This window comes from Gopherus flavomarginatus, chromosome 5 (genome assembly GCF_025201925.1).
Source record: "Gopherus flavomarginatus isolate rGopFla2 chromosome 5, rGopFla2.mat.asm, whole genome shotgun sequence".
NCBI lineage: Eukaryota > Metazoa > Chordata > Testudines > Testudinidae > Gopherus > Gopherus flavomarginatus.
The window spans coordinates 138,748,543-138,761,456 of NC_066621.1; the positions used below are offsets into that span (position 1 = coordinate 138,748,543).

General features: G+C 38.8%; 1 protein-coding gene across 8 annotated transcripts in view; it reads left to right on the top strand.

Moving 5' to 3' along the window:
* Positions 1–12,914, top strand: part of TECPR2 (tectonin beta-propeller repeat containing 2) — a 129,227-nt gene that overhangs the window by 64,631 nt on the left and 51,682 nt on the right. For 4 of the 8 annotated variants that reach the window (XM_050954082.1, XM_050954083.1, XM_050954085.1 and 1 more), the window contains exons 18-20: positions 5,456–5,597; positions 6,498–6,647; positions 6,944–7,490. The exons of 1 other annotated variant lie outside the window; for it this stretch is intronic. In XM_050954082.1, coding sequence (XP_050810039.1) covers positions 5,456–5,597; positions 6,498–6,647; positions 6,944–7,101 — 450 coding nt within the window. In that variant the 3' untranslated portion in view covers positions 7,102–7,490. Of the gene's footprint in view, positions 1–5,455; positions 5,598–6,497; positions 6,648–6,943; positions 7,491–12,914 lie in introns of those variants that run through there. 3 more of the 8 variants (XR_007774550.1, XM_050954087.1, XM_050954090.1) reach the window with 3 other exon arrangements.

Sequence of the window (12,914 nt, forward strand, 5' to 3'; positions counted from 1 at the left end):
AAAATGATTTTGTAGGCAGAGACAGAAAACCAAATATTCATTGTTTATAGGAACATTGGATTAAATGTTGAAAACCACATGTCTGTTTTAGTCTCCATATCTGAAATGAGTGTGAGGATCTCTGTCCCAATAGGTGAAGACACAGCAATGGTGTGATTAAGGCACAAGATTTGGGAGCTGGGAGAATCTGGGTTTTGACCCTGGTTCAGACAGACTTCCTTTGCAATCTTGGGAAATAGATTAATTTCTCTTTGATTCAGTTGCCCCTAGCTGTAAAATGACAATACTCCCCTACCTGACAGGAGTGATAAGGCTAAATTAGTGTTTGTGAGGGACTTGGAGACTATAGTCATGAGCACCACAGAAAAGCCTATAAATACGTTTTTGGCATGTCAGCTGTTGATCAGGAAGGTTGGGAGGCTTGTATGCTACTTTTTAAAATACCAAACCATTGTACAAGTTACAAATATGGCATCTTCTACAATCGGTAAGTGTGTATAAATCCCAATAACGCAAGTAGAAGTTAAGTAAACATTAGGGAGAATTGTCTCTGATAGTTTCAGTGTAAAATTGCAAGGTTTTTGCTCTTTGAAACATAAGCCAATTTATATACCTCCACTGATACTTTTCTTAGTAGTAATGGGAAAAGAACACCATCTAATCTTGTACCACTATCTAGTTACCTTTATCAGGGGTCCGCAAAATTTATCTGCCATGGAAAAATGCAAATTCACATTTTTAAAGAGAATCTTTTAGTTTTTATATTTTGTGGAAAAAATAAAAACCATATACAGCAGAACCCTGATTACCTGATCTAATTGGGACCAGAGCCGGATCGGATAATCAAAAATTTGGGTAATCAGGAGAAATGGGCCGGGCTCGGGCCGTCAGCCCCAGACGGCAGGCCTCGGGCTGTTGGCTAAAAAAATTTGTAAATATATCAGTAAAATATTGGAAAGGAATGGAGGCAGAAAAATGATACTAGCCATGGGAAGAGGAAGACAATATTGGAAAAGAAGAACAGATGAAAGAAAAAGAAAAGATGGATGAGGAGGGGAGAGAAAGAAATGGGGAAAGGTGTGTTCCCCCCCCCCCATCCCCATGGAGGGTTGACTAGTCTCATAGTTAGGAAACTAATTTCTCTCCCATGTTCACAAAGTATGAGACACAGATTGTGGGATATTTATTTGTATTACAATACTGCCTAGAGTTTGCCACAGAGATCAGGGTCCCATTTTGCAGTACACTACACAAACGTAATGGTGTGTCAAAGAGCTTACCGCCTAAATAGATAGAATGGGCAAAAGGATGCAACACAAACTCAGTGATGGTTGGCAAATGCCATGTTAGTGCCATGGTTTTTATAATGTTTTTATCTGTAATTTTTTTTTCTGTTGCACTTAAGCACAATGGAAAGTTTTTAACAAGATGTGCTAGAAAGTTTACATCTCCATTACGACTCTCTAAATTGTTCTCTTAAAGTCCATGATAAGGAGTTACTTGGGAGTTCAGTTGTGTAATTAACTTTGTGGAAAACCCAGTTGCGTAGCATGTGTTTCAGGTCTGTAATAGGAGGTATGAAAGATAAGTTCTTATGAGGGCAGATACTCATCACTCCAAGTGCATACCTAAGCACTCAGATTTCCACCAGGAATGAAATTGGTAAAATTAACTGTTAAGGTTTGATTTAGATTATTGATGAGATGTCAAATAATCCAGGCTCATTCAGCTTTATCAGTCAAACCTAGAACAGCACAACTTGAAAAGAAGCCATACTTTACCCTCTTTTCAAAAGTCTGAGTTCAAGCCTGTTTATATTTATACAGGAATTGTTTATGATTGATGAAACATTAGCCAAGACTTATGCACCAGTTCTTACCAGTTTATCTTGTTTTGAACATAGTTTACCCAAAAGTCAGCAAAATTGGAGATATTCTGCACTGCCATAGGTTGGTACAGAGGCATGTTGGTCAAGTGTCAACAAAATCATCCATCTTCTTCCTTAGTACACTCTGCGAGCTATACGTATTACACTTATCATATCTGACAAGCTTCAACACAACGTACATCTTCTCTGACAGATTCTGCAGATACACAGACCAGAGATTGAGTTCACCTATTAGCATATTGGCGTTACAGCAAGGTACCCTGGAAGCGTGGCTCACAGTTTAGCATAAGTATAAAGTATACAAAATGTTCTAGAAATATATATTAAAAATACCAGGTGACTGGATAAGAGGGTGTGTTTACTGTTCTTCTCTGCATAGATTAAAGGGCATTTAAGAGCATATAGCATGTAGGTGTGAAAAATGTCATGGTAAAGTTGATGATATGTCCACGCTGATGAGTCACTTACAGTGAAAAAAGCTTGATTTAAGTTCTTGAAATGCCATAGACTTTCTTTGGTAGATGAAATGTTGCATGAGATCTGCCTTCCGCCTCTCCTGGTATATCTCCTAGGAGATAAAGATTGCAAAGGCCAAGTTCCCAGCTAGTAGAGAAGGAATATGCTTTTGTGTAGGCCTGATCTTCCGTGGCCATTTAGCCTACATGAAAAGCATGTCACAAAAAGCAGATACTATAGTAGGCATCTTGAGATGGTCTTTATAGGGATAAAAAACAGAGCTGGTTTAGAGAATGCTATGAAGGCAGCCTGAAAAGGAAAGAAGTGCGGGGGGGAGTGTCAGAAAGAGGGCCAGACAGACATTGGGCCAGAATTTTAAAGTTAAATGCAAAGCTGGCAAGTCCGCATGTGCACGAGCTCAGTTTGGCACAGGGTTATGTATGGATTTGTGCATGTATGTGTGTGCTCCTAAATTAAGTACCTGCAGAGATGATTGCAACTGTGTATCTCACATTGACAATGCAATCCAGCATATATGTGACAACACAGAATCACTGGGCTGGACCCTTGGAAGGTCATTGTAATCCAGCTCCCTGTGTTGAGGCAGGGCCAAGAATGCTTGCACCTGTCAGGGATGGACTTAGTTTAACCTGTTCTTAAAAATCTCCAGTGATGGGGACTCTACAACCTCCTGTGGAAGCCTATTGCAGAGCTTAACTCCTTTTATAGTTCTTTTTTTTCCCTCTAATATCTTACCTTTCTAAATCACCCTTGCTTCGGATAAAGCCCAATACTACTTGTACAACCTTCAGTAGACATTGAGAACAATTGATCTTTATAACAATCATCTTCAAATACATTAAGGGCTATCAGGTGTTCTCCCTCCCCTTGTCATATTTTCTCAAAACTAAACATGCCCAGTTTTTTGAAATCTTTACTTTTAGGTCAAGTTTTCTGAACCTTTTATCATTTTTGTTGCTCTCCTCTGGACTCTCTCCTATTTGGCAACATCTTTCTTAAACTGTGGTGCTTAGAACTGGACACAGTATCCTAGTTGAGGCCTCGCCAGTGCTGAGTAGAGTGGGATAATTGTCTCCTGTGTCTTACATATTATACTCCTGTTAATATACTCCAGAATATTAGCCTTTTTTACAACTACATCATGTTTACTCATATTCAATTTATGACCCACTACAACCTCCAGATTATTTTCAGTAGTACTGCTGCCTAGCCAGTTATTCCCCACTTGGTGGTTGTGCATTTGGTTTGGTTTTTTTCCCTTCCTACATGTAGTACTTTATGCTTGTCCTTACTGAATTTCATCATGTTGATTTCAGACCAATTGTTCTACTTGTTAAGGTTATTTTGAATTCTAATCCTGTCCTCCAAAGTGCTTACAACTCCTCCTAGCTTCGTATCATTTACAAATTTTATAAGCACACTCTCCATTCCTTTATCCAAGTAATTAATAAAAATATTGACTAGTATTGGATCCAGGACAGACTCCTGCAGAATCCCAAGTGATACATCCTCCTAGTTTGACAACAAACCATTAATTGATAGCTATACGCTGTTATGATGGTCTTTCAACTAGTTGTGCACCCACTTCATAGTAATATAACGTAGACCTCATATGCCTCATTTTCTGATGAGACTGTCACACGAGACTGGGTCAAAAGGCTTACTAAAATCAAGTTATATCACATCTACATCTTTTTTCCCCCATCCGCTAGGCCAGTAAACCTATCAAAGAAGGAAATAAGATTGATGTCGCATTATTTGTTCTTGACAAATCCTTATTGACTATTACTTATTACCCTGTTAGACTCTAGGTGCTTACAAATGATTATAAATACATGATTGTAAATACCTCATTTCCTTGTAAGATGTTGACCTTTTTAAAGCTGTATCTGCCTGTCGTTCAATGGAGCCCTTCTAAAGTTCATTTAGAGGGAAGCATTGTTTTTGCTCTGATATGCAGTTTTTTCAGATTATATTTGCATTTGTTAAGCTTCCTGACTCTTACCTTGCTACAAAATAACTCCTTATATGATACACAAACATTCTGGTCAGACACATTTGGTTTTGAAGGGCAGATAAGTTCCCCCCCGCCCCCTGCTCATTCAAAGCTCCCCAGAGTTCAGTGGGAGTCTTCACTGAATAAAGACTGACGCCTGGGAAGAGTGAGATAAATGTTGCACTTGGGCTCCCAGGAAACTAGGATTTCAGAAATTCTAGTGAAAATGTGGGTGATCCAGACCTAAGAAGATGTATCTGCAACTGTGTCTAGACTACAAGCTAGGAGTGTGATTCTTCTGCTTGTGTATGCATGCTTGTGCTATCTCAAGTATAAATAGCCATGTAGCTGCGGTAGCAGGGTAGCCAAGTACATACCTGCCTGAAGCTGGTGAGTCTGTACTTGGCATGGCTCATCCTGCACCTCTTCTGCTATTTAGCTAGCATGAGTATGTGTCAAATCACACCCCTCGTTCGCCACGTAGACATAACCTGCAGAGCCAGACCCCCTCACTAATAGTGAGGGTGGGAACAGTGGAGGCAAGTCACCAAATGGTCCCAAATCTGAGACAGTTGGACTCTTTAAAAATGTCCAGGTCAAGATGTAAATATGCTAGGAGAATTTGAGAAGGCAGTAAGAAAATAATGAATTAGTGCATCTGTTGCTCTGCATAGGAAGGTTTCTACTGAATTTACAGATAATTCTTGCCCTATCCCAATTGCAACGCTGACTGATTTGCTTATATGAACATTGGAACAATAAAATTTAGGTTTGCAGTTACTGAGCTTGGATGTTGCAAATTAAAATATAACAATTAGATTTTGAAAACAAAGTAGCATCAATTTATGCCGGCCCAGATTATTTCCTTTTTTGCAACCTTAACATGTTAACTTTGAGGAAACATTACATTTTACATGGTAACTATGCAATGTGGTCTGTATTTGCAAAACTGTCAGGGTTTGGGGTTGTTTTGTTTTGTTTTTGTCTGTAGTCTGACATTTTATTACTTCCATAGCAGATATCTGTAAGAGAGTGAATTGATCTGTTTTAAATGTTGTACTGGCTGAGACTTTAAGTACTGTTTTTGTTTCTAGCCAGTGGGAATAAACTTGGTCAGTGTTCATTCAAGTCCAAATGATCAGATCCTATGGGCAATTGATAGCAAATGGAATGTCCATGTACGAATAGGAATTACAGAAGAAATGCCAGTAGGAACTGACTGGGAACATGTACCAGGTAAAAATAATGATGATATTCCTATGTGCTTCCTCTCACACATTCAATCCCTGAAACACTTTAATTCTGTTTTTGTTAGTGAGCTGTTCCAATGCCAAGCGTGCTAGATTGTTGTAATTAACGAGACTTATTTGGTTACCAGATAATCCTTATCTTGACTATGTCTCTCTTAAATATGGTCTCACTTTCACTAAACGTTGTAAGTGTCCCTTGATGAGAAATTTCAGATTCTGGAAGTGTTTCCATTGTAGAACAGGCTGCACCGCACCATTTCCAAGTTGTCGCAATCAGTGGTGCTGGTGGTGCACTCTTCCCTCTGAGTTGGTACTAAAGCAGTGCTCAGCAAGGTATCTGGGCCTGCTATGCGCCTGGAAGTTCTGTCTTTGAATGTGATAAAAACCAGGGTCCTGCCTCCATGTGATTATTAAAAACTTAATCTCATTTTTCAAATCTGCATGTATTAATCCCCTTGTCCTGGACAAATTCCATCTGCCTGCCAAAAAGTTTGGTTGAAGTTGGATACAGTAGTCTTCTTGACCCCGTGTTCTAAATGGCTGAGTAGTGTTGCTGTGTGCTTTTAAAAAGTTCCCACATTCCACGCCAGAAATGACTGCTGAGCACAAGTTAGTCTGCACAATCCATTTGAGCTCAGTTTGGCTAAAAGGTGTTAAATAAATGTAAGATTATTCCCACTTTCATAATATTGAGGAAGTTATCCTGTCCATCTTAACTCTTAAGTCCAAATTCTGCCCTCATGCCTGAACCAACCGTCTTAAAGTCAAAGGGACAGTCAAGAAAGAAATGTGGAAAACTTGACAGGCTTGGTACCTTTATATGAAACTGTTACATACAGTTTAATAAGAAAGCATTTTGTTATTTTCTTCATGTGTTTCCATTTAGGGTTGCAGGCATGTCAGCTGGCTATAAGTACAAGAACTGTTTGGGCATGCTGTCCGAATGGAGATGTAGCACGTCGGTATGGCATTACTGACAAAAACCCAGCAGGAGACTACTGGAAGAAGATTCCAGGGAGCGTGTCTTGTTTAACAGGCAAGTCAGTTTTGCATGATGAGCTGAAACCTTCACTGACTGATCTTATGATAGCTAGCGTGTGTTCTCAAATTGATTATTAGTAAAGAGAAATACTATTGTTAAATGCTGCTCTTCTGTTATTTGACCATGACTCTTTCATTAATTTAGCTTTTATAATCTCTTCTCCCCCCCCCCCCCAAATTTTTTTTCTTGGGTCTAGTTAGAAAAATTTAGTGAAATATTAGCTACTTTTTGAGTGTTTGCAACTGGAACATACTGCTTTGATTAAAATCTGGATAACTTTTGCTTGGCAGTGACACCTCTAGATGAACTGTGGGCAATTGGTTCTTCAGGATACCTTCTTCAACGTCTGACGAAAACATTCAGCCACTCTCATAGCTTGCAAAAAAGTAGTGACACTTCTGTTTTGCTTCATCCCGATGATTTTGAAGATGAATGGGAAGTGATATGAAGGCACTCAAGCATGTGAGGCACTGGAATAACGAGAGAGCAATGCCTGTATTTCCAGTAACATGCATAGAAAATGTTGGGGTTTAAAGCCACTTGTATTTAAAATGCAATATTAGCACTTTTTTAACTAAACAACTGATCTGTCAAATAACCCCCAAACTGTGCATTCGTATGGTTTTTTCCAGTATTTCTTGGGAGACAGTAAGTGTGGCATACTGAAATTGTTCAATTGTATTACCCTAGCAGCTCATTTGGAAATATAACTCTGTTAACCTTATTAGCAATGAAAGTGAATATTTTACAACAGCATGCACACTAATATATATGTACTTCTTCTTTTGAGAAGGCTTTCTGTTGCATTAAATATTTCTCAATAGCAGAAACATTAAATATTTCTCAATTTCTTCCTGTACTTGAAACTCTAGTTAGAGAAATGCCATCTGTCTGTCGTGTCTACCAATTTAAGATGATCCCAATAGGGACTAAAAACATTCTACAGCACAAGTGTCAAAATGAATATTGTTTGGACCATTTTCATTTCAAAATCTCCAATGCTTCACTGACCTCCCATCTCTGGACATTTGGGTTCGATAACTGGTTTCATTCACAGATGAGAAGTTTGAAATTACCGTAATCTCAGGTGGATATTTGTCCACCCCACATACCATCAAGAAGCTGACTGACTGCTCCATGAGGCCCCGGGCTGGAATAGCAGCAAAGTTTCTGGTATATTGGCAGGGGATTGTGTGAGGCAGCTTTCTTGGTACCTGATGCACTGTATTTGTCCCTGTAGCCAGTGCTTTGTGGACTAGACTTGTTTTTTTAAAGTACTAAATTCAGGCAGTTTAAAAAATATGGCAATTGATAGAATTAATTATTTTTATATATAAAAATAATATGGCAATTGATAGAATTAATTATTTTTATATATAAAAATAATTCTATCACCCATAAAAAGTTTGTGATATTGTGGGTAGGTGCTTAACAATATTGTGATTTTTAGCTACATTAGCTAAAGTTTGAAGTGTCTTAACAAATGTTGCAGCAGAGGTGTTTAATGAACTGGGCAACATGCTGAATAAATTAATCAGTGCTGTTTATTTTTCTTTATGTTCTAAATGTTCTCTAAAGGATACCTCATTTTTAAAGACTAGAATTGTAGATGAAAAGAACTTGAGTTCACTGATGTAAGCGGAAGAATATTTTTTGTGTTCATTCTATACTCATACATCATCAGAATGTTTAAACAGCTGCTAACCAATGCTGTAAATGAGCCAGCTTGAGGAGGAGATGAGGAAAAAGTGGAGAGAGAATTCAGTATGGAGAACCGAGGAGTCAATGCATAGAAAGACGTTTCCTTTTAACCTCTGCTCTTTCAAAATAGCTCTTGAACGTTCTGTGCTTGGTTTGGAAGAGACACAGTGAAAGGTTTAAATGTAAATCTGACTGTAGAGAGAGAACTAACTTGGATCACTCTTTATTTTTTAAAAAATATAGCATGTGTATTATTGACTTGTTTCTGTCTGATTTTTAAATCTGTGGTGACTGGGGAGAGGTCAGGTTTGTTTCCTTTTGACAGCTGATCTGTTTTGATTTCTTTCTCATCTGTATATAGAGACTGCCACAGAGTTTCTTTTTTTAGTCTTCCTGGCACCGCACTCTAATGGATTCAGCTTCTGAAGTTACCCAGTTTGTTTTATACAAGCATGGCAGGGTTTTTTTGAGAACCCCTTGGCAAGTGGAAATGCAGTTTAAAAGTATCTTGTGGCAGCTCCCAAGTCAGCCAGTTCAGAGGAGGGACAAGACATCTTCCCCACTCCCTGTCAAGGACCAGATGCTCAGATACAACGGTGTTATTTAATACTGACGCTTTTTTATCACACTTTTAAAAAGTCATCTTGGTAATGGCGCGAGCTTGCTAGCTGTTTGTACGCTGCATAATACTGTACTTTGCTTTGTTCATTAATATTAGTTGGTGTTGAAAGCCCTTCTAAATTGTTGGGACTTTGTTTAATTTGATTAAACCTAAACCCAGGTAATAATTTGAAACCCTTTTAACCTCCTTACTTTCCTTTATTTCAATACTTTTGATTTTCTTTTATTTTTGTTGTGCTTTGAGAGAGAATGCAATAAACTAGACTTTTTTTTCAAACTACTGTGTTCAGAGCCTCAATTATTATGATTGACAAATAGAAGAGGGAGTCTGTTCATCCTGGGAGCTCCTCTTGATGCTGGAGAAACATACATATGAAATACCACCCACCAATGGCCAGAAGCACCAGACACTATGATGGGGACTGGGTACATTAAAGAACACAATTTCGATTTTCAAAGCATCATACGCATACATCAAAGTGCTTTGAGTACTGTACAACATAAGCCATCCCCAGTGTAAGAAACATTATTACCTTTATTGCAAACAGGTCACCCCCAACTTCAACATAGGGCTCTGTAGGTTTTAGTCCTGAGTCAGAGTCCTGGAGTTTAAGGCTAGAAGGGACCACTAAATCATCTAGTCTGACCTCCTGTATATCACAGGACATCACCCAGCGCCCGCACACTAAATCCAAAAGCCAAAATGTGGCCAAAGTATTACAGCCTACAGGAGACTAGACTATTATGTGCTACAGGGAGAGAATAGGAGGGACTGAAGTGCACCTTCAAAACCAACAACTGCGTTTTTCCTGTGGTTACAAGTTTATCTGCCTTAAATTCAGAATCAAAACAAAGGCTGGGCTGATCACCCATTTCTGTATACAGTTCAGGCCTTTGATCTTGGCCTTCTGTAACAGGTAATTGACAGACAGGGTGACCCAATGAAATTAATAGGCAACAGGTTTAAAATAAACATAAAGAAGTACTTCACACAATGCAGAGTCAACCTGTGGAACTTCTTGTGACGATCATAAGTGTAACTGCGTTCAAAAAAGAATGAGAAGTTCATGGAGGATAGGTCCATCAATTGCTAATCAAGATAGTCAGGGAGGCAATCCCATGCTCTGGGTGTCCCTAAGCCTCTGACTGCTAGATGCTGGGACTAAACGACGGGATCTCTCAATTGTCCTCTCCTGTTCGTTCCCTCTGAAGCATCTGGCACTGGTCACTGGTGGAAGACAGGATACTGGGCTAGATGGACCATTGGTCTGACCCATATGGCCATTCCTATGTTTTTATCACTTGCTACTGTGATATCATGATACTACTCTATTTGCTAATGTACAGAAGTTTTATTTGCACATTAAATGAAGGTCTTGCATAGGAAATACATGAAGAGGATTCAAACAATATCTGTGCCCTCAATATTATACTTAGCATTTATAAATATCCCAGTATCTCAAAGCACTTGTATATTGAGTCCACCTCCTCACCTACCTCCCAGGGATATTAGACATTATAGTCCTCATTATGGCACAGAGAGGTTGATTCACACAGGAAGGCACAGCAAGGATTAATAAATTAGCATCAGAGCCAGGGCTTCTGACTCCCAGGTTCTAACCACAAGACCATACTGGCTCTCCTGCTGAGATTCAGATGTTAGTGTTTTCAGTGAGGATCAGTATAGCTTTTGTCCTGAAAACCCAGCTTCTGCTGAATCTTGCAGTGAAATTATATCTTTTGCTTCTAACCTCAGTCTATTTCTATGACACATGAGTAATTGTCAAGTCACAGTTTACAGGTCAGGTGCCCCGGGATGGGTGCAGTATAGATTACTGCGCTTGGCAGACAAAAATAGTTTCGTTTTCATATTGATTTCACTGCAGGACTGAACAGAAGAAAATAAGTTGTTTGTTGGAAATATTTGAACTGTCAAAAGCATTGAGGAGAATTGTATAATAGATGAATTATGTACGTATGTATGTTGTTTTCTAAAAGTTCTCCTGATGCTAAGGAAATAAACTTTTAATTGCAGTTTTTCAGTTTCTAAAAAATATTTATACAAATATAAAAAGCAGCACCTCCCTATGCCCCTTTGGACCTTTGACACAAATTGCAAGAACAATAAAACTCCCACAATTGCCAACAAACCTCAACAGCTACGGAATTCCCCACCCTCACACATGCCCAACCCCATCATGCTCCTCCCTCTGCATCAGGCCCAACAAGTAGAAGAACCCTGAAGATTGTCCTGAAGGCTAGTAGACTGGCTATTTCAGACCAGAGGGGAGTTCTGTCCCCTCACTTTTCAATCTAGGGGGATTCCACTCAGTGCCTCTCCTGATCACAGCCATGACCACTAAACATTTTTAAACATGACTTGCTCCTGTCTATTCTAGATGCCGAGTCAGGTTTCATATTTGTGCTAACATTTTCTAACCAATACATTTTCCCAGTGTAGATGTTGCCAAATAGGAAGGTGGCAGGCTCTTGAGACTGAAACCAGCCCCTTAAATCATCCCGAAACCAATAGGCAGCCCATGCAGATCCTGAAGCTCAAAGAGTCTTTTTCTTGAGTGTGAAGCACTGCTTAACAATCCACTACAGACTGCACCTCTTTGAGTTCTGGATTGATTTAGGGAGCACCCCATAAAAAAAATGCTTTGTAGCAAATCCAGTTCTGAGTTAAAGGCCATCAATTTTGTAACAAACCTCTGCTCTATTCTCTTTTCTCCAGTCTTCTGGAATTTCCTTAATGTTGTGCCAATATTTAAAAAGGGTAAATGGGATAATTCAGGTAATTGTAAGCCTGTTAGTCTGACATAGATGCCAGGTAAGACAATGGAGCTGCTGAGATGGGACTTGATTAATCAAGAGTTAAAGGAGGGTAATGTAACTAATGCTGATCAACATGGGTTTATGGCAAATGTCAAACTAATTTGATATCCTGCTTTGAGATGACAAGTTTGGTTAATAAATAGTGTTGATGTAATAGAGTTCTATAAGATTTTTGATATGGTACTGCATGATGTTTTGATTAAAAACTAAAAAGATATTAAATGGATTGAAAGCTGGCTACTCAATTGGTTTCAAAAGGTAACTGTAAATGTGGAGTAGTCATCAAACAGGTGTGTTTCTAGTGGGGTCCTGTTGAGATCAGTTCTTGGCACTATGGTATTTAATGCTTGTATTAATGACGGGGGGGAAGAAAACAAAAAATCATTACTGATCAAGTTTGCAAGTGACAAATTGGCGGTGTGGCATAATGAAGATAACAGATCTCTGAAACAGAGCGATCTGGATTGCTTGGTAAGCTGGGCACAAGCAAACAATATGCATTTTAATGTGGCTAAATGTGAGTGTGTACCTCCAGGAACAAAGATCGTAGACTATACTTACCAGAAGGGGGTACTCTATCCTGGGAAACAGAGACTCTAAAAAAGATGTGGATGGTGATGTGGATGCTCAAGTGCAAATGAGCACACTGTGATACTGAGCAAAGGTCCTGACATTTTCTTAGGAGTAGAGGGGCTATATTACCTCTGTTATAAACAGATAGCTAAGGGTTAATGTGTTTTTACCTGAAACACCTGACCAGAGGACCAATCAGGAAACAAGACTTTTTTAAATCTGGGTGGAGGGAAGTTTGTGTGTGAGTTCTTTGTTCTTTGTCTTGGGTCTGACCCTCTCGGCTATGAGAGTAATCTTTTTGTCTCCTGGCTTTTTAATCTTTTGTTTTCAAGTTGTAAGTACAAAAATAGTTAGACAATATGTTTATATTGGGTTTTTTTTTTGTATTTACATGTGTGTAGTTGCTGAAATGTTTTAAATTGTATTCTTTTTAAATAAGGCTGTTTATTTTTTTTTAAGCAATTGACCCTGTATTTGTTACCTTAATACAGAGAGACCGTTTTTATGTCCTTTTCTTTCTTTTTTATA